At 37.8% G+C, this 23,315-nt stretch overlaps 1 protein-coding gene across 1 annotated transcript in view; it reads left to right on the top strand.

Moving 5' to 3' along the window:
- Nucleotides 1-16,357, top strand: part of LOC126249690 (kelch-like ECH-associated protein 1B) — a 461,976-nt gene extending 445,619 nt beyond the window's left edge. Inside the window, exons 10-13 of the mRNA XM_049951369.1 lie at nucleotides 226-437; nucleotides 6,063-6,268; nucleotides 13,700-13,876; nucleotides 15,426-16,357. Of these exons, the coding sequence (XP_049807326.1) occupies nucleotides 226-437; nucleotides 6,063-6,268; nucleotides 13,700-13,876; nucleotides 15,426-15,643 (813 nt within the window). The 3' untranslated portion in view covers nucleotides 15,644-16,357. The remainder of the gene's footprint in view (nucleotides 1-225; nucleotides 438-6,062; nucleotides 6,269-13,699; nucleotides 13,877-15,425) is intronic.
- The last annotated feature ends 6,958 nt before the right edge of the window (nucleotides 16,358-23,315 follow it).

Below are 23,315 nucleotides of genomic sequence, written 5' to 3'. Positions count from 1 at the left end.
GTTCTCCTTTGTGCTGTTGCTTTCTATAGGTGCCCCATGGGCCATTCATTGTTACTAGGAAGTCAGGTTTATAAGTCGTCACCACGAATAATGCTGCTTGTTCATAAATCATAATAGCAGACAGACTTTTATCAAAACTAGTTCCTATTTTGCATTGCTCTTCTGAAATGTAAGTCTATAGTTATTTTCAAATGTAATCCAAAATATCACATTCCCCTATTGCAGGGAATGTTCTATGCTGTGGGAGGCCGCCACAACTCTCCAGACTCTAGATATGACTCAGACTGGGTGGACAGGTATAATCCTGCTAAAGATGTATGGAGACCTTGCAGCCCCATGTCTGTTCCGAGAAACCGTGTTGGTGTGGCTGTTATGGATGGTTATCTGTATGCAGTTGGAGGTTCAGCAGGTTCAGAGTATCACAACAGTGTTGAAAGGTAATTATAATTTACTTTACAGCAACATGCTATCAATTCCTTCCACGTTGTGGGTGTCCTACAGCTGTCACCACATCCCACATCTCTGTCATCAAACTACTTGATCTCCACATACTTCCTCATCCTCTTATATTCCTCTTCTCTCCACCACTTCTTGGATATCCTTTAGCCACCCTTTTCATGGACATTCTCTTCTTTTTCTTTAACCACCCCAGCTGTTTTTCTTCCATCCTATCCATAATACTATAATGGATTTGCATTCTTTATCCTATTTTCTCATTTATTGTCCAGTGAAGTCAGGAGATACTATATGCTCTTCTCAAGTGGTCCATTTCTAAAGCTTTTAATCTCTGTTTGTTTTTGTGAGTCCTCAATACACTTTTCCATAACTTGTTACTGGTTCCACTATGGATTTCTGTAATCACATTTTAACCTTCAAACTTATTTTTTGGAACAAAGTACAGGACTTAATTTTTAGGTAGTCACCCTTCCCTGCCTGATCCGTCATTGGATATCTGTCACATCTTCCATTATGTAATTACCCAGATGCTTAAACTCGTTACACACTTTAATCTGATGTCTGTCAATGGCCAAGTTATTTCTCTCCTCTCCACAACTCGGATATTCTGTCCTCACAAAATTAATTTTCAAACCCCACTTTTTATATTCTTCCAACAGTTTCCTAAGTGTGTAAGACATATCCTCTTAATTGTTTGCTTCAATGACTTGATCATTAGCATGAGAAAGTATGTGAAAGGCAAAGGTCCCAAGTTCGAGTCTCGGTCCGGCACACAGTTCCTCATTTTAATTTCTTTCCCCATACTTTTTGACTGATTTCTTTCCCCGTAGTTGTCAAGTCCAGGCAAGTGATGTCTCTAATTCTCTAATGATGTTGTTGTTGACTGAATATGAAACTTATATTTTCCTTCCTGAACTTTCGTATAACGGTTGAATATAACTTGAAAGATGGTTTATTTATGAGTGGTACAACATTTAGGCCACCAACTGAATAATATAGCAAATCATATTCTGGAGAAAGCAGCTCTTGACTCTCAGCTAACAGGCAGGCTCTTAATTGCAATAAAAGATAGTACACCTATAGACTTGCAGAATTCTGTTCACATGGATATTTAAATTTCTAACCATGGGGGCACAATTTGTTCAAGCAACAGCCACCAGACTTGTGGGCCTCTCATGGAAGGACACATTCATGAGCATGACAAACTGCACAATCTGAATGGAGCCACCTTATTGTCACTGTGGCAATCTTCAGTACAGGACTGGTTTGATGCAGTTCAGTGCTAGTCTATCATTTGCAAAACTCTTCATCTCTGCATAACTACTGCATCCTACATCCATCAGAACCTGCATACTGTAGCCAAACCTTGGTCTCCTTCTGAAATTGCAGTGCTGCCCCTCCCCCCCCCTCGCCCCCCCTCCCCCCCCCTCCCCCACTTCCCTCCATTGACAAATTGATGGTACATTGCTACATTGATGTATCAGGATGTGTTTTTATCAACCAGTCCCTTATTTTAGTCAAGTCCATGGCTATCTTAATTATTAGAAAATTGTCCACACTAAAATTGGTGTATGTTGCATATTTTAATTCCTTGGTGTCATAGAGGCTATAACTTTGAGGAAACTTGGTTCAGACTAAAAGAATGTATTTTGTCTGAAAGCTAACTGTCTGAACCATATGTTCCATTCACTTTCACTGGGAATCTTAATTCAACATCACAGAACATGTACTCACTCACAAGATTGCTGGTTGTAAACAAGAACCTGTATAAAGGGAACAAGCACTCAGTGAACATAAGACAGAGCTATAATATATATTTAGGGAACACATTGTTAACTACTGTTCAGAGAGGTGTCTGCAACATAAATTTTCGATCAGATTCCACAATGGTTGAAGACTTTAACTGTCAGACTGCAGGTTTTCAAACTCAAACCCACTCTTTGCTGAAGGGAGACTTTACATCAAGTTAACTGAGTTTTATTATGCAATGGAATAGCAGATAATAGTGTTTGTTTGTATTTTAGATCTTATCAATTGTTTTATTATAATTATAAACATTTTATGTACAGAGTATGTTCATGTAAAGAGGATACTGGCTTATTGACTTGACCCAGCCATTCAAATTTGGGTTTCCCATGGTTTTTCCAAATCATTCCTGTTGTTGTTATTTTAGTTTATTTTTGCTTTTTAGATATAGGTACACATCCATAGTTGTTATATGATATATATGGTGTTATGGGCCCTCAACAGTGTAGTCTTTAGCGCCCATAGTTGTTGTAGGAACAGATAATATCTACTTGAAGAGGAAATTCATCGTGTTGCACAGGCACCATATTCTTTCTTCAACAATTTTCTGAATATTTTCATCTACAAACATACTCTGCAGGTTATCATATGGAGCATAGCTGTGGATACCTTACATCACTGGTAATTATTGCCTTTCCTGTTCCCCTTGCAAATGGAGAGAGGAGAAAATGACTATGCTTCTACATCTACACAAGCTCTGATTTCTCTTGTCTTAACAGTCCTTATGTGAGATATAAGCTGGTGACAGTAGAATTGTTCTGCACTCTATCACAAGTGCTAGTTCTCAGAACTTTCTCAACTGTGTTTTGTGAAAAGAACATAGTCTTCCCTCCAGCAATTCCCATTTGCGATATCTGAGCAGTGCAATAATATTCGTATGTTTATTGAATCTAGCGGTAACAAATCTAGCAACACGTCTTTGATTTGCTTTGATGTCTTCCTTTAATCTGCCCTTGTGTGATCCCAAACACTAAAGCAGTACTCAAGAATGAGTCGCATAACTATTTGGTATGTGTTTGTTCTCCTTTCCTAAAATTCTTTCAGTAGACCAAAGTGGACCATTCATCTTCCATGACCATAGGTCCCCTTTTCATATGCCAGTTATCTTTCATGTGACTTGCAAATTACTCAGTTTCTGATTTCTGTTTTGTTTATATTGTATGCAAAAGTGAATTTTATGAAATTGCAATTCCTGTTTTTTGCCCCTACCTGATCAGCTACAATCAGTTGTCTAATTAATTAACAGTGATTGATTCAATCTGAATACAGCATATGTTGTTCACATTTCAAAACATGAACAAGAGTATAATTAAATTCCTATGGTGTACCCTTTCCCAATAATCTACACGTTAATATCAAGTTTATGTTTTTGTTTCATTTCACCTTGTTCCCATTAATTTCTGTGTAGCTGATATTACAATATATTCTGTGGCACTTTGTTACTGACAACTGAACAAAAGCTGTTTAAGTAATGATGATCACAAGTTGAGGTGCAGTGGTTAAGACACTAGACTTCTTCTTGGACCTGGGCTTCAAATGCCAACTTGTCACTCTGGTTTAAAATTGCATTTGTTTCATTACAATACTAGGATACTGATGGCCTCAGAATATTATGGGCAACATATTAAAAATTATATATACTTACATTGATGCAGCATTGTACAATAATCATTGTTTGTTGGTGATGTGAACCATGCTTTTTACCAACATCTTCAAACATGAATAACTTTATTAATATATGCATTTCATGTTAGCCTACATTGTTAGGTGTGTGTTTGTTTCTAAAATTCCTTATGTCTCTGTGCAATGTAAATTGAATTCTACTCACCAAGTGGTGACAGAACACATAAAGGAAAGGAGGTTATAATTAGGCAAGCTTTCAGAGCCAGTGTCTCCTTCTTCAGTCAGAAGAGTTGAAGGGGAAGGAAGAGAGGTGAAGGAAGAGAGGTGAAGGAAAAGGACTGGAGAGGTCTAGGAAAAGGGGCAGATTTTGGGAAAGTCACCCAGAACTACAGGTCAGGAGAGACTTACCACATGGGATGAGAAGGAAAGACTGATTGTTGGGGACTGCATTGGACAAGATTTGAAAACCTGAGCTTAAAGGTGGAAGATAGGATAATATGCAAGACAAAGAGTGCTGCTTAAAAATTGTGCAGGAGTTACTAAGAGTGAAGAGCTAAGTGCATTGTACATAACACAGTTAGGAGGGGTGCAGTGAAAAAAAGTCAGGTAAGACAATGAAAGATGTAGAAAACTAAAACGGAGTGAAGCAAAGAGTAGTTACTGTAAAGAAATGCTGAGACGGAAGGAACTGAAATAAATTAAGGTGAGGTGGGTGGCAAGAACGAAGGACATGTTGTAGTGCTGGTTCCAACCTGTGGAATTCTGAGAAACTGGTGTCCGGGGGAAAGAATCCAGATGGCACATGTGGTGAAACAGGTATCGAGCTCATGACTGTCATGTTGTAGAGCATGTGAAATGGTACATGTCATATGCCAGCTGTTACGTAAACACTGTTCAGCCTTTTACATCGGTACAACTTCAGCTAGGATGAATGGGCATAGGCAGAAGGTGTACACTGACAACATGCAATATCCTCTTGCAGAGCATGTTCTACAACATGAAAATCATGACCTTGGTACCTGTTTCATCACATTTGCTGTCTGGACTATTCCCCCACACTCCAGTTTCTCAGAACTCCACAGATGGGGTCCGCAGCTCGTGGTCTAGTGGCTGGCGTTGCTACCTCTGGATCACGGGGTCCCGGGTTCAATTCCTGACCAGGTTGGGGATTTTCTCTGCCCGGAGACTGGGTCTTTGTGTTATCCTCATCATTCCATCATCATTTTGTGGAAGTGGCTAGATTGGACTGTGTGCAGATTAGGAATTTGTACGGGTGCTGATAGCCGTGCAGTTGAGTGCCCCACAAACCAGACATCATCATCATCATCACATCATCATCATCATCCGCAGGTGGGAACTATCACTACAACATGTCCTTGGTTCTCGCCACCCACCTGGCCTTAATTTACATTAATTTCTTCCACCTCCGCATTTCTTCACAACAACTACTCTTTTCTTCGCTTTGTTTTAGTTTTCTACATCTTTCATTGTTTTAAATGTCTATTTTTTACTGCCCCCTGCCACCTCTGTTATGTACAATGCACTTAGCTTTTCACTCTTATTAACTCCTGCATGATGTTTAAGTAGTAATCTCTGTCTTTAATATTATTCTGTCTTGCACCTTTAAGCTCTCAGGTTTTCAAATCTCAAACAATGCAATCCCAAACAGTCATTCCTTCTCATCCCATGCGGCAAGTCTCCCCTGACCCACTGTTCTGGGTAACTTTCCCAAAATCTAACCCTTTTTCCTAGATATCTCCACTCCTTTTCCTTCACTCATCTTCCTTCCCCTTCAACCTTTCTGTCTGAAGATCAAGTTCAAATGGCTCAAGTGACTCTGAGCACTATGGGACTTAATGTCTGAGGTCATCAGTCCCCTAGAACTTAGAACTACTTAAACCTAACCAACCTAAGGACATCACACACATCCATGCCAGAGGCAGGATTCGAACCTGTGACCATAGCGGTCGCGCGGTTCCAGACGGTAGCACCTAGAACTGCTCGGCCACTCCGGCCGGCGAAGATCAAGTCACTGCTCCGAAAGCTTACCTAATTATAACCTTATTTTATGTGTGTGTTCTGCCGCTGCTTGTTGAGTAGATTTTTTATCCATCCAATTAAATTATTTTGTCAAAATTGATTGTTTTTGTTGTTAAATTGAAATCTGTATTTTTTAGGTTTGACCCTGATGAAGACACATGGACAAATGTGAAGCCAATGCATGTGAAACGATTAGGAGTTGCTGTAGCTGTTGTCAACAGGTTACTGTATGCTATAGGAGGTTATGATGGCAAAACCAGGCAGAGTAGTGTTGAATGTTATCATCCAGAGAATGATGAATGGACTATGGTGGCACCTCTTAATGTCAGTCGCAGTGGTGCAGGTATGGCATTATTAATAAAAGTCTTGTGGCATTCAGCATAGAATTTTTATCTTTGTGAGTATGTATGTGTGCATTCATGTAATATATGGCAGTAAATGGTGACAAGTAATTGGTTTTGAGTCCATCTCTGTAGCTGAGTGGTCAGCATGGCTTGCTGCAATATTGGGTTCCCCGGGTTTGATTCCCATTACTGGCAGGGATTTTTTCCATAGTAGAAGGACTGGTATGGGGTACACTCAGCCTCCTGATATGAAGTGAGGAGCTACTCAACAGATCAGTAATGGTTAACAGGTCAAGAGACCTTGCAATGTCTGGAAGAGCAGTGTGTTGACAATGTGCCTCTCCATAGCACAACCGATGATTCCATTGGCAGAGGATGACACAGTGATTGATCAGGGAAGATTGGCTCATCTAGGACCAGAACATGGAACTTTACCTTCACCTAACTGATTTTGAAGGTGTTTTTTCTTCTAATAAAATGCCAAAGTAAAATAATATGTAAGAAATGAAGATTAATTTTGTATGATACCCAAATCAAAGTTGATTGTGAGATCCAAGTTCTCCCAACACATACAATGTTCAAATAACTTACAAGAATGCAACTGGATGTCATCGTCAACAATCACTGATATTTCGACTGGTGATCACCCTGTCATTTTCAAGGCAAAGATGCAGCAAGTAAGCCCTGTACAATGGAAAACCTTGATTTGCAGAGCAATTTGGGAATGATGAAATGCTGAAAAACACAAACACACACACACACACACACACACACACACACACACACACACACACACACACACACACACACACACACACTAGAAATGCTAGCACCACCACACAACTGAATTTGACTAATGCCAGAACTTATCAACAGTGGAAATTACTAAACAATATGTCAGGTAACATTAACTCTGTCCCTCTGTTTTTTGATGAAGGAGAGAGAGCAGGATTCCACACAGAATTTAAGCAAAAATCTCCATCTCTATTTATAAGGTTACTTGATAATTTAATTTCAACTGCTTCTATAATAACACTATCCCAATAGTTGAAAGTGCATGCCAGAATCTCTGCATTGTTATGTTCCACAGGATGACTGCTGCTAAGAGAATGTTCTACAATAGCCAATTTTCTTGACTACTGTAAGCATGGTGTGACACTTATGCTCAGTACACTAGCCCTCCATGGTCCTAATAGTCTGATCAATATATGACATTTCACACTTGCAAGGAATACAATAGACATCCACTTTATGCAAACCAAGCTCATCCTTAACAGAACTTAAAATGACTTTAATCTTAGATGAAAGTGAGAAAACACATTTCATATCATATTTCCGCAAAATACAATCAATCTTGTTGGAAACACTTCTTGTGTAAGGCAGAAAGGCAGGAGACCATGATGCCAACTTGGTATTACCATCGCTCACACAGTGCATCATCAGTCAGCAGCACAATGAACATCTGATCTGTCTTTCACAATACCCATTCTGATGAAAGGTGTCCACAACAGGGGTTAACTCTGCCAACAAACTCTCAGAGTCTGAAACTGCGTGGACCCTGTGAGCCAATATACAAAGTACCCCTTCATGCTGAGCCTAATGGTGACAAATATCAGCTCATAGATACAAATCATTGAGTGTAGGCTTCCTATAGCCAGCATGTCCCAACATACCATCAGCCTTCCTCCAGAACAACACATCAAGGAAGTGAGGACAGCCATTCAGTTCCACCTCCATCATGAAACAAATATGTGGGTGGACTGAAGCAGGTGTTTTGAGATGCCATTCAAATTCTCATTGCCATGAGGCCAAATGACAAAAGTATTGTCTACATATCTGAAAAATATGCATGTTTCAAAGCTGCTGATTCCTTGGCGCATTCCTCAAAGTTGTCCATAAACAAATTTGCAATACTATATGACAATGTGCTTCCCATGGAAACTCCATCCGTCTGCTCAAAGTACTGGTCATTGAATAAAAAGTAAGTGGAAGTCAACACATGTTGAAACAGGTTTGTTAATTCAATACCAAGCATTCCTCAATTAGCTGTAATGAATCAGACAAAGGAATGTGAGTGAAGAGAGAGATCATATCAAAACTTGCTAGAATTTCAGAGTCATTTTTATTTTTTTATGTTATTTTATTTCACACATTTAGTACCATAGGACCAAATTGAGGAGCAAATCTCCAAGGTCATGGAATGTGTCAGTACATAAAATTACAACAGAAATGTAATAAGAGATAAAATAAAATGTTTATGGATCCAAAAAAATAACAAGCTATAAGTTTATGTAAGTGCAATCAGCTTATTTTTTCAAGGAACTCCTCAACAGAATAGAAGAAGTGACCCATGAGGAAACTCTTTAGTTTGGATTTGAAAGTGTTAAGATTTTTGAATTCTTGTGGTAGCTATTGAAAATGGATGCAGCAGTATATTGCACACCTTTCTGCATGACAGTCAAGGAAGTGCGATCCAAATGCATATTGGATTTCTGTCTAGTGTTAACTGAATGAAAGCTGTTAATTCTTGGAATAAGCTGATATTGTTAACAAGAAATGACAATAAAGAATATATATATTGAGAGGCCAGTGTTGGAATACTCAGACTGATGAACAGGGGTCTACAAGAGGTTCGCGAACTTATGCCACTTATTGCCTCAACCACCCATTTCTGAGCCAAAAATTCCCTTTGAGAATGGGAAGATCTACCCTAAAATATAATACCATACACAATAAGTGAATAAAAATAAGCAAAGTAGACTAATTTTCATGTTGAACTATAACTTACTTCAGATTCTGTTCTAATAGTAAAAATGGCAGCATTAAGTCTTTGAACAAGATCCTGAATGTGGGCTTTTCACAACAATTTACTGTCTATCTGAGCAACTAGAAATTTGAATCGTTCAATTTCATTAATCATATGCACATTGTGTGAAATTAAAATGACAGGTTTTGTTGAATTGTGTGTTAGAAACTGTGAAAACTGAGTCTTACTGAGATTTAGCCTTAGTTTACTTTCTACAAGCCATGAACATATGTCTTGAACTGTACTATTTGAAACAGTGCCAACATTGTGCCTGACTTCCTTTACTACAAAGCTAGTGTCATCATCAAACAGAAATATTTTAGAATCACCTGTAATACTAGAGGGCATATCATTTATATAAACAAGGAACAGGAGTGGCTCCACTCTTTATCACCCTTATGCATGGAGCATTTCCAACAGTATTTGTCATATTTTGCAGAAATATGATGTGAAATGTGTTTTCTGTCTTCCATCTTAGGGTCCTTTTAGGTTCCATTAAGGATGGTCTTGGTTTGCATAAGGTGAGTGTCTGTCACATTCCTTGCAAATGTGGCATGTCATATATTGATCAGACTATCAGGCCAGTGGAGGACTGATGTACTGTGCATGAGTATCACAGGTGCTTACAGCAGTTTAGCAAATCGGCTATTGCAGAACATTGTCTTAGCACTGGTCATCCTACAGAATATAACAATGTAGAGACTGTAGAATGCAATTTCAGCTATTGGGATAGTGTTATTAAGGAAGCAGTTGAAATTAAATTATCGAGTAACTTTGTAAATAGAGATGGAGGTTTTTGCTCAAACTCTGTGTGGAATCCTGCTCTCTCTCTCTCTTGTCAAAAAACAGAGAGACAGAGTTAATACTACTTCAGCCAGTGCTTGGTAATTTTCACTATCAGTAACTTATGGCGTTGGTTGAATCTTTGTTATGTGGTGGTGCTAGTGCTTAGAGAGAGAGAGAGAGAGAGAGATACAGATGTAAGCTAAAATTTTCAGAGCTGCAGGTGGGCATACATATTAGCCATTTATTGAACAAGAATGATAGGGAAGTAGAAACTGATGACACATTGGAAGAAATATTGTGAAAGTACATAAAAGAGAAACTTAACTGCAATAGATCAGTTAAGGAACATAGACAGAAGTGAAAACATGGTTGGGATTTACAGAATGCTATTGACCTTGCAAGGACCTAAGTAGAATATATGCCAAAGAAAAATAAAGGAAGAAGAGGTCCCTTGTGAGATAAGCTAAATGTTGCGGCATCACAGATAACTTGGAAAATCTTTTGAATTAAAATGTTCTCTGCTTGTCTAATAGATGGCCTGACAAAAAAGTGACTCACTCAGAAGGGGTGAGGAAATGAAATAAAATACAGTTTTACAGTTTGAAAATGTATATGATGTTATTTCAGCAAATATTGAGTCAAATTTACAGAGAAATTGCCAGTATGTGCACACTTATTAGTATGATATTGCGCCTCCTATGGAATGGATGGATGCACTGATTTGGTTGGAAAGGGTGTCATAATACTGTATCTTCTCCTGAGGCAAGCTACCCCACAACAGTTGTAACTGTGTTTGGTATCCATAATACTGGCACTGGGATGGACTTGACATCCTAAGTGGTCCCACACAGGTTATATTGGGAACAGATCTGGTGATCTTATTGGTGATGGGAGTACCTTAGCACCACTCAGATAGTTGATAGATTGTGTGTGTCAGAGAGAGAGAGAGAGAGAGAGAGAGAGAGAGAGAGAGAGAGAGCATTGTCCTGTTGAAAAATGGTACAATGGTACTGTCACAAGAGAGATAACACATAAGTATGCAGGATATGTGTAACATACCATTGTGCTCTAAAAGACTTCCCTCAATCACTAACAGTGATGACCTGAAGTCAATTGGAAGAATGGGACCCCTCCCCCCTTACTGACAATGATTATTTGGGGTAGTCCAGAACTGTGATTCATCGCTGAACATGGCGCGATGCCATTCACCAGCAGTCCGTGATTGCTGGTCGTGGTGCAACTCCAAACACAGGTATTTAAGTTGTGATGTTAATCGCAATCTGCATGCAGGATGGTAATACCGTAGTGTGGCTGCTGCTAGTCTCCAACCAATGGTGCAGGATGATCCAGACTGTTGCAGGAGTTCATTACTTGCTCTCATGTGGCAGGCACAGGTTAAGTTAGGTTAGTGTTGTTTAACGTCCCGTCGACTACGAGGTCATAGAGACGGAGCGCAAGCTCGGGTTAGGGAAGGATGGGGAAGGAAATCGGGCGTGCCCTTTCAAAGGAACCATCCCGGCATTTTCCTGAAACGATTTAGAGAAATCACGGAAAACCCAAATCAGGATGGCTGGAGACGGGATTGAACCGTCGTCCTCCCGAATGCGAGTCCAGTGTGCTAACCACTGCGCCACCTCGCTCGGTCTGGCAGGCACAAATTATGTATGTGTTAAGAAGTGCTTGGTGCACAACACAGTGATCATCCCTTGTGGTGGTCAGACGTGGTAAACTGGATCCTTGACAGTGCATATGCCTGCTCTCATGTCAGTGCACTGCTCAACACTGGGCTACCATCAATTCTGAATTCCCCATAAATCAGGGCGTTACATGATTCAACCAGCCAACCAATTGGAGACCCCTAACAGGTCAGGTGCTTATAAAGCTGTCTCACATTAGTATGTGGCATCTGTGTCCTTCACAGTGATCACTTAATATTTGATACTGTTCGTGCCTCTTATATTCCTATCCAGGTCTGGTAACAAAATTGAAGATGGACAACACTAATACACTTGCACTCTGATGGCTGTCCAACCTGTCACAGAGAATTGCAACTCTTTATCATTTACATACCTGTTGATACTGTGGGTGTGTACGGTGTGTACAACCGTGTCTTGCGGGTGCTTCACTTTTTTTTGTCCTACAGTGTATAGTGATAAAAGAAATCAACTGTGTGTAGGCTAAACTGTGTGTGCCTGTACTAATGGAGTCTTCATTTATGACTTACTGCAAAACTGAATATTTGAGTAACTACACTCCTGGAAATGGAAAAAATAACACATTGACACCGGTGTGTCAGACCCACCATACTTGCTCCGGACACTGCGAGAGGGCTGTACAAGCAATGATCACACGCACGGCACAGCGGACACACCAGGAACCGCGGTGTTGGCCGTCGAATGGCGCTAGCTGCGCAGCATTTGTGCACCGCCGCCGTCAGTGCCAGCCAGTTTGCCGTGGCATACGGAGCTCCATCGCAGTCTTTAACACTGGTAGCATGCCGCGACAGCGTGGACGTGAACCGTATGTGCAGTTGACGGACTTTGAGCGAGGGCGTATAGTGGGCATGTGGGAGGCCGGGTGGACGTACCACCAAATTGCTCAACACGTGGGGCGTGAGGTCTCCACAGTACATCGATGTTGTCGCCAGTGGTCGGCGGAAGGTGCACGTGCCCGTCGACCTGGGACCGGACCGCAGCGATGCACGGATGCACGCCAAGACCGTAGGATCCTACGCAGTGCTGTAGGGGACCGCACCGCCACTTCCCAGCAAATTAGGGACACTGTTGCTCCTGGGGTATCGGCGAGGACCATTCGCAACCGTCTCCATGAAGCTGGGCTACGGTCCCGCACACCGTTAGGCCGTCTTCCGCTCACGCCCCAACATTGTGCAGCCCGCCTCCAGTGGTGTCGCAACAGGCGTGAATGGAGGGACGAATGGAGACGTGTCATCTTCAGCGATGAGAGTCGCTTCTGCCTTGGTGCCAATGATGGTCGTATGCGTGTTTGGCACCATGCAGGTGAGCGCCACAATCAGGACTGCATACGACCGAGGCACACAGGGCCAACACCCGGCATCATGGTGTGGGGAGCGATCTCCTACACTGGCCGTACACCACTGGTGATCGTCGAGGGGACACTGAATAGTGCACGGTACATCCAAACCGTCATCGAACCCATCGTTCTACCATTCCTAGACCGGCAAGGGAACTTGCTGTTCCAACAGGACAATGCATGTCCGCATGTATCCCGTGCCACCCAACGTGCTCTAGAAGGTGTCAGTCAACTACCCTGGCCAGCAAGATCTCCGGATCTGTCCCCCATTGAGCATGTTTGGGACTGGATGAAGCGTCGTCTCACGCGGTCTGCACGTCCAGCACGAACGCTGGTCCAACTGAGGCGCCAGGTGGAAATGGCATGGCAAGCCGTTCCACAGGACTACATCCAGCATCTCTACGATCGTCTCCATGGGAGAATAGCAGCCTGCATTGCTGCGAAAGGTGGATATACACTGTACTAGTGCCGACATTGTGCATGCTCTGTTGCCTGTGTCTATGTGCCTGTGGTTCTGTCAGTGTGATCATGTGATGTATCTGACCCCAGGAATGTGTCAATAAAGTTTCCCCTTCCTGGGACAATGAATTCATGGTGTTCTTATTTCAATTTCCAGGAGTGTAGTTGTAGAGTGATTTTGGTTTCATTAGGTTATGTTTGCCACAAATTTGAAATTTTGATATTTATGCAGTTAAATGTTGTGAGGTGTTGTATGTTTTGGTGTGTTTTATTACATCTTAGGTAAAGTATACCTTTTGTATTTGTAAATTTTTGTATTTTATTGTAGGTGTGGCTGCACTCAATCAGTACATTTATGTTGTGGGAGGTTATGATGGACAGCGACAGGTAAATTCAGTAGAGCGCTATGACACAGAACGTGATATCTGGCAATTTGTTGCAAGTATAAGAATTGCTCGCTCTGCTCTAAGTGTCACTGCTTTGGATGGAAAACTTTATGCTATGGGTAAGTCATGGTGTTAGTTTTGTAGTAAAAGGTAAAACTGTATCCTGAAAATTTAATTCTTTGTATAATAATTTGCATGTAATTAAGGACAATTTTGTGATGTTAGTAAAGGCCATCGACATGCACCAAAATTTTTTTGGCAGGTGAGGTTGCCATTTACAAAATTCTAAAACTTCCAGTTTTGATGCAAATGAGTTGGTCAGTTTTGAAATGTGTCATGCCATGAGAATAACATTTTACAGTTGACACATATTATGTCCTAGAGAATTGGAGATGATTCATTCATTATTAGTCATACGTGATTCTGTAGAGATAAAAACTCTGTACTCGAGATACTGCCAGCCCTCTCCCCTCCTCCTCCCCCCCACCCTCCCTCTCCTGCCACTCCTCCCAAGGGAGAGGTTAGGGGGAGGGTGAGACAAGCTGTGGCCCCTCTTCTGTCCCCTTCCCCACATTTTTCCAATAACTATGGTTGTGGGATCTCGTGTGTTAAGTTTTTATCTTCCAACAAACATTTTGGTAATCCACCTCTTTACTAGGGAACTGAGTCCATAGATTTGTATATATTGTATCCACTCCATGTGAGACTGGCTCTCCTTGCAGGAAACTGTGGCAGGTGTTTCAGAAGTGTATTTCTTTATGCATCATATCTCAGCAGATCCAGCTAAAAGTTGTTATTGCTTCTCCATCCTTCCTGTCAAATGAAGATTGTACAATAATTATAATAGTGGTGCCCACAAACCTCCACTCAGGTATTAGAAGATAAATTTTATATGTGACACCATGTTATCTTCATCATAAATCCATTACACACCTTCATAATGGTGGTGAAACTAACTTTATATTATGTACAAAGTAAGGAACACATTGTCCAAATTCATACCCAAGTTAACCAGCGGTCTCTTCATCCCAAAAACTACAAGGTCCAGTATGAATGTAAAAATTGTGGTATTATGACATATTATGCAGAATTAATTTTTGATATGTTTTCTACAGAACTGAAAAATTTGAGTAACAAGCCCAAATTTTGGAATCTAACAAGTTGAAGTGCTTTCTTGTGGTACTCTCCTTTTTTTTCTGTACAGCTGTTCATCACAGTAGCTTAGAGTCTTGTGGTATAATACATTATTTATTGCAGATACTTTTGTAAATAATTCTTGTGTTTTTATTAATTTTTATAGTGTTCTTTGTTGGTTTATAAATTTTGACATCAGTCTTCTGTGAATGACATAGTGACTCATTTCCTGATGGAGTACCTTAGGCACCAAATTGTCACAGAACCTGAAAAATTAAATTAAAGATTGTCACTACAATAAACTTAGTAGAAGTGTCATTTTGATTGCTTCAAAGAACAGTGCAAATGCTACTTCTGCTACCAACCAAAAAGTTTTTCAATTCCTTAGAAACAATAAAATACAAAAGATCTTGCAATGCCTTGTTGTAAAGGTAGTTCTTTGTTACATTATTTTTAGTGTCTGTATTCAAAAAATGTGTTCTTAAGAAGTTGATTTACAAGTGATTTACAAATGTGGTATCTGATATTTTACAGGTGGCTATGATGGCACAGCATTCCTAAATATTGTGGAGGTGTATGACCCTACAAGAGATGTGTGGGAGGAAGGACAACCACTTACAAGTGGCAGATCAGGCCATGCATGTGCAGTATCATATCCACAATGCCTCATACACTGTGAGCACATGGACCAACCTCTTACACTTATGGACACACCAACTCCAACACCAGGAACCAGTGGTGCAAATATATAACCATGTGCAGTTTTTAGGATTTTTGGAAAGTGTTAAGTGCTTGCTTGAAACAGTGGTTCTCAGCAGAATGGTCTGAATTGTCATAACCCTGACTACTAATAACTCTGAAAACTGTTTAACTTTTTGTGGGAGACACTTTTACAAAACATAACATTGTGTGTGTGGACAAGCATCAATATGTTATTGACTGTGACTCATGCCAGATGAGTAACTTCTCAAAGTTAACTCTGGAGAAGCAAGATGTATTATAATGTAATGAAGCAGACAGAAGTGATAGTGTATAAATATTGTGCTGTGAATTTGTAGTTAACTAAAATTGTGAATGATAGTGTTTTGTGGTGTTGGAAATATGTTTTATGGTGCTTGCATCAATTGTAGACATGCAACTAATGACAATTTTAATAACATGGGAAGGTTTTACAGTGAGGAGAACTTTGTGTCCCTTGTTGTTCCCCAGATTTAAAATATTCATCTTTCTCTTGAACAGTTGTAAAAGACACCAGAAACAGGACAATCAAAAGAATAGTGCTACGAAATTGAATAACATTTCTGACAATATTTTTACTTTCTTCAACATATGTTTGCTGTGAGATACAATACGCCGTCTTGTAAGTATAATCATCTGAAGAGTTTGTGAGATCCTAGCAGTTTTGAGAATAATGACTTTGTTGCACCTGTATCCTGACATTGAATTGATATTTTAATTAATTTTATCTGCCACTTAAAAATTTTGTTGTGCATAACTGCAGCAGAAGATCTTTTTTGTCAAAAAAATAGCTATTTCTGACTTCTGCTGCAGCAAAGTTTTTTTGGAGAGCTGAGAACTTTGTTATAGGTTAATGTCATCTTTAAGTAAATATAAAAGCATACCATCAGTGTGGTATGGTGATTCCTAAAAGACTGAATTGTTATTGTTGTTATAATTATTGTTATTAATCTTATTATTATTATTATTATCATCATCTTTTTTAGATGTAAGCAGTAAACAGTACATAATGATCTACTTCTTGTTGATCCTTTAATCTAGTTACATAAGAAGTGGTGCTGAAATTTTCTGACAGTATCACTGAAACTTTGTTTAACACTTTCATTATATCTTTGTTTTACAATGTTTCACCAGTTAATATGTGATTCTTTGATAAATTGCATCTCATAGTCTGGATTACAGACATTTACACAATTGAAGTGAAATTTTGGAAATTGAATAATTGTCTTAAATGCTAGTGGTGTTTTCAGTATAGAAAAACAAACCATAGGTTTCTTTTTGTGACATCAGTTGTTATGATACATGGATATAAGGGTCACATTTCAGAACAATGTGGCTGTTGGTTGTGATGTAAGCTCATATACTGAATGAACCTAAGGTTGGATGTTTACTGAAAACTCCAATTATTCAAGATATATGGAAGTGTTGGTAAACAATAATGTACCCTTTAAGTAAGCATAGATTGAAGAAGAAAATAAAGGAAAATATCTCTGTGTAAATATTAATTGGGACCATCAAAATTTTCAGACAAATCAAGGAAAAATGTGAAATGTGTTTGTTTACAACCTGGACTTTCCTATGTGCTTATAGTTGTATGTAGGGGCTGTTGTTGATGTGTCTTATTCATAGATGACAAATAAACAGTTTTATTTACTTTCCTTCCTCAGTAATATTATCATAATCTTCTTCTTCTTCTTCTTCTTCTTGTTCTTCTTCTTTTCTGCCATAATGTTGATCATTATGCTGTTAATTTACCTTTTATTAGCAAATTCAGCAATTCTCTCAGTGCATATTTTCTTTACTTTTAAAATTCAGAAAATATCACTCTCTAAAGGTTTTCCTACTGCAGTCATGGAGGCTTCACAAATTTTCATGGAACTCTTATTAGACTGATTTCTTACGTGAAACAAACAATTTTTACTTATTGTTGGTACTTGCACTTGAAGGAGTGAGAAGAATCTTCATTGTGTATACAGTTAAAATTTGAGTCTTATATATTCTTTAAGGGGACATGTCCTATGCTGCCAATGTTAAATTATTGAATTTTATGACCCATTATCTTGGAAACTTTTAAGACACCAACTTACAATTTTCCATAATTATTAAATGCGCCTTTCTAGATACACTGAACTAGAATTATTACTAAAATTGTACTGTGGGGCACGTTATCTTCTTTTATTTTCAAACACTCAATTTTTTGACAGAATTTTGCAAATAACTGAACATAAAAACAAAACAACTTAGGCTATTTTAATTATTCTACTTCCATATGTGTTGAATCTCACACTTGGCATGCTGTGAAAATTTCATGTCTCTACCATCAGTACTTTTTTAGAAAATAGGTCATTTATTGCATAAAATATAATTCATAGTTATTGAGCCTTAAAACTTTTTTAATTACAAATTCTTATACAGACTTACATTTCTGCATCTTTTAAGCATTAGAATTGCCCTGACCCACAGTCTATGTCTTCTTCAGTGTTACAACAGCCCAGTGCTTGCTTCCTCCTTTTCTTTCTGGCTTCTTTTGTCATTTGCTGAGCAGCTAACTCTGCTTCACGTACATGAAGCTCATCCAGTCCCCGCAGTCCTTAAGCTGTGTTCTGTCCAAATCTCAACCCTAATTTCTCCAGAACCTTAAGTTTTTCATAGTTTCCACCATTAAAAGTTATTACAGCATCAGACACTGCTAACTTTAGAGTCATAAGGCCAAAAAAATACATTTTTTGGCACACTGCACCACACAACATTACTGAAGGACTCATTCACATTCTGGGTCTTCCCATGTAAACAAGATCAGGATTTGCCAAATATCTGTAAATAGGTTTGATTGCCTCCATTACTGCCAAAGGAAGAGAATGTTTATGTGTAAATTCATGCAGGGTGCCAGAAAATTCAGCTTGCCTATATTTACGCCAAGTGTTTGGTGGAGGTGGACACAAAGCATGACATGACTTTTCACCAGTTGATATTCGATGAAAGACAGTGCTCCACACAATTCATTTCATCTTCTCTAAATTGTCACAGTTATCTCTAATGGCCTTCACATAATATTCCTGTAATTCATCAACTACTTTGTCTGATAGTCTTCCAGCACATTTTATTGTCTTGCTATCTGACAGTTTTGTGTTACCCAACTTGGTTTTTAGGTTTATTCATAATGCCAACTTCTGAGACATAGCAGTAGGCACAAAACAAAGCAATTCACAGCCTTTTAGACTGTGTAGTTCCCAAGATATGACAGCTCAACTGTGGCAGTGTATGCATAGCTGCGAAATTTGACAGTCACACGTCATCATTCAAAATATTATTTGAAGGTCTCACAGTTGTCTGATTTTAATGTATTATATACCAAAATGTTCAGGAAGTCCAAAGTACATTATAGAGTAGAAAGCAGAAAATGTCAAATTTCAATGAATTTCATGTACAATGTCCCCCCTTAAAGAAGAAAAATGCTTTATGCAAGAAAGAACAACAAAGCTACAAGAACTTGTACTTTTATATGTGACAAACTTATCTGACAGTATCTGTGAACTATTACACAGTGTTTCATATACCAGTCACTGCACTGCTTGTGTTTTGAGAAAAGACTGTGTAGATAGTGCAAATCTGAAAGTAGGATTACACACAGTATGTAGAGCATTAGCAGTGCAATGTTGTTGTTGCTAGTCTGTAGGCTGTTTTGATACAACTCTCTGTGCAAGTCTATCCTGTGCTCCACTATATCTAACTTCAACTTATTTATTTATCTTTTAAAGTTCTTTAACCTCCTTACAATATTATGTGATGTATGAGTCATTTCTCTGACTCATGTTGTACAATAAAGCAGTATCGCCCCAGTAAATGTTACAGCTATAGTTTCTCTTGCTTTCGGCTACATGACAGTGATAACATAGGAAGTCCATTATGGCTAAAGTTACAAGGCCAGATCAGTCAATTATCTAGCCTGTTGCCCTTGAAACTACTGCGGGGCTGCTCTTTACAATTTAATTAATTCATAACCCCCAGCAGATGTACATTTTTACAAAATTTTTGTGTGATGTGGGTATTAAATTTTGTATAAAAAAAGTTATTGTAGAGTTGAAAGTGAATTTTGTAGATAGGAAGGTCCAGTTTGAAAACTACAATATTGAAAGGATGGTGGATGAGGGTGTTGATATGTTATTGATTTAGGTTATTGAAATTTACTTAGTACAAATTAACAGAAATGAAGAATTGTGTTGTGAGACATGAACTACTGTTTTCATCCATTTGTAACCTGGAAAAATATTGGTTGAAAATCTCCTTCACAGCAGAACTCATTTGTGGAACAAAAGTTTTTGAAATGAGAAGCATCCTTGACAAACTGAATGTTTACTTTTTTTTAAATTTATGTTTTTAGCATTAATTTTTGATACTATTTTAAAAATATAAATGATGTAGATTGGACAGTTACGTGAACTGAAATTTCAAACCCAACACCCGCCACCCACCTATTCCACCCTGCCCCTCTCTTTCATGTGTGTGTGTGTGTGTGTGTGTGTGTGTGTGTGTGTGTGTGTGTCCATATAGGCAGTTTTGAAAGGCATTGTTTTAGGTTCAAGGTATGTTGATACCATGCTCTGTTTCACTGTCAAAATGAGTGCAGTTCATCAAAAAACACAGAAATTAATGTTAATCGGATAGTTGTGATGACTGTCATACTACATGTGTGTTGTTATGCTAAAAGCAATAGTCTTGTAGTAACATTTATATTATTATTATTGTCATTGTCTTACTGTATATTGTTAATTTTTGACACCATCATTGTACTTTCAGAATTATATCACTACACAGATATACAAATAGGTATTTAATTTTTAATTTTCTTTCTTTTTTTTACACTATCTGTAATAACAGATTTCATGTGGTAATTGGAGAGGAGATTGAATTGATCAGAGAATTGTGATATATCTTTATTCAAATTTTATTGGAAAATATGATTTAAAGGTACAGAATTTATCAAAATTACAATATGTGATTGAAGTTTCATGGATGCAGTTGCTTTGCAAAAATTATATTCAGCTTAAACTTGTGTGCCACAAAATCATTTGCATCTGTCTACATTGAAATGAAATGAAACAATATGGGAGACAATATGTATAGTACAAAGACAAGCTAGGTGAGTAATAGTACAGTGAGATTCATATTTGTGTTACTCAAATAATTTTGGGGTAGTGCTGAGGAGAGTTTAATGGACAGTCACTATTACCGTAAATGTTTATTCAAACAATTTGTGTCCAGAGCAGGCGCAACTTCTACATTTGATTATTTATGTAGTACTGTAAATAGCATAGAGTCATGTGAAAGTTATTGTCAAGGTACAGAAGTTATATAAGCATGAGAAATTGTTAGACAAATCAAAAATTCAGTTATATCAGCCAGATAGAATATTTAGATTGTGGACACCTGACAGCTGGGGACTTGTTGAGACTGCTCTTCAGAAGAAATTTGTTTCATAATTTACCATGTGACAGTGTATAGTGTGATCTAAAGTTAACTTGTATGCTGAAACAGTTTCGCAAGCATTAATATGAAAATTTACACATATTTCTTCAAGTGATGTATATCTGATTTGGTAAGTTTTTTGCTGAAATTCTGAAAACAACCTTATATATGGTTACATAGAGACATGGTAGAACATTCTTGACTTACATAAGTGACTGCTTATTTACCAATCTGTCTTTGCTGAGTGTGATGATGATATGGTGATGGTGGTGATTAAGAGAAAATGACATGTAACAACATGTAATATCTATAATGTTTGAAATTGTGTAGTCAGAATCAGTTAATACAAATAATATTTGTTTCAACGAAAATTTGGATTTGAATGTAATCCAAACATATTAAATGCAGTAGTATGTGTAATTTGACCAGGAATGGTAATGATGGTGAGAATCTTCAAAGAAATAGCAGAATTTCAGTTACATTTTTTTATTTGTATGGTATGACGTATACTACATGAATACTGATATTCATGAAGAAATTATCATTATTTCTGCAGAAAGCATGAGAATTTGTATTTATGTGAAGTACTGAGTTAATTTGTTAGGCTATGAACTTATTCTACTTCTTTAACTGTTTTTGATGCCTAATAATAATGTGCACAACATTTTGCATTAGGTTTCCTTCAGATAAATGGCAGTAACTTTATTTTATGTGCTTGGAAATGTCCTCAGTCTGTATCTGTTTTTGAAAGTGCTCAGAATATGTTTTTAATGTGTTAACTGTTATGAAGACTTTTTGCATTAATATTTATGTATTGTTAAAGTTATATGTAAGAATACAGTTAGCTCTGCCAGATATTGATTTCAGTCTATGTGTCAGTACATTCTGTGACATATAATTGATTTGAATTTAAGTAGAGACTGTTATAGATAACCAGAATTGAGCGGTAACTATTGTTATAGATTTGTCAACTGAGAATTTTTTTGTGACAGCTAAAAATAATTTTCTTTTAGTGCCTGGTACTGTGAACAATGTGTCTATTTACAGTATGATGTTCCTACTTCCCTTTTCTATGAATACCATATAAACTTCTGGATGAGTGATAACAGAAATGTGCAATAGTCCACTCTTATTATGAATATCAAATGGACATTAACTGACTAGCATAATATTACAGTTACAAGTTGTAACAATGTGACATAAATGTTAGGATACATCAGTAGTTGCCAACTGGTGACTGAAATTTTCAGTATAATATACTGTGTGTATATATCTGTATAATACTATTTAACAGGCCTATGGGCTGTCTTAGCATGAAAATGACATTCATTTGAGATAGCTGATATTAATGATATCACTTATTGATACTTACTGAAATGCTTGTACTTAACAGTACACGATTTTCTGCAAAGTGCAATCTAAGACAGTATGTGTAAAGTTCTTTCATTGCCTTTGTCTGTGTGCTTACAACTCTGTAAGTCCATGATTTTCAGTTTTATAACAGAATTTGATTTTTAATTTTTTTCACTATTAGGGTATTACATATTGTTAAAATTGTATGATATATTTTTATAGGTCCTCCATTTTCCTCATTGAGGTAAAGCTTTAGAAATATAATATGACATTACTTAACATGTTTGTCTCATGAAGTCATGTATCCCAAATAATGTATTCTCAGATAATAATTTTAATTCACCAGAAAAATGTACACAGTATGAACAAACATATAGCATTAACTTAATAAATTATATAACATTATTTATTCAGTACTATAAAGGTCCTACTTAAGTGTTTCATGCAGTAGATTATATATAATTTATTATTTCCTTCTTCTGTTTCCCACTGAAGCACTAAACCAGTATTTCACACACAGCGTATATGTAAAGTATGCCATGTTCAGTTTTCATGAATTCAAATTTTAAGGAATGCATCAGTCTCATTTGTTTAAAAATTTTCTTTTCAATTATAATAGTTTCTGATTATGTCTTGTAATATATATCATTCTGTTTTTACCTCATTTTCACATCACTAGAAAATGCTAAGCATTCATAGCCAAAGCTAAAGTTCTGCATGTTGCAGTTCTTTTACATATCATTACTGTTTGCTGAATGTTTCAACAGTACCTTTCAAAATAAAAACAACAGTTTACAATTTATTAGCAATTGTTTATTATGGAAGTCACCCAGTCCCTATAACTACACGTTTTGCTGACCATTGTTG

The sequence above is a fragment of the Schistocerca nitens genome, chromosome 3 (genome assembly GCF_023898315.1).
Source record: "Schistocerca nitens isolate TAMUIC-IGC-003100 chromosome 3, iqSchNite1.1, whole genome shotgun sequence".
Lineage (NCBI taxonomy): Eukaryota > Metazoa > Arthropoda > Insecta > Orthoptera > Acrididae > Schistocerca > Schistocerca nitens.
The sequence above is the reverse complement of the archived record's forward strand: the minus strand, read 5'-3'. Positions and strand labels throughout refer to the sequence as shown.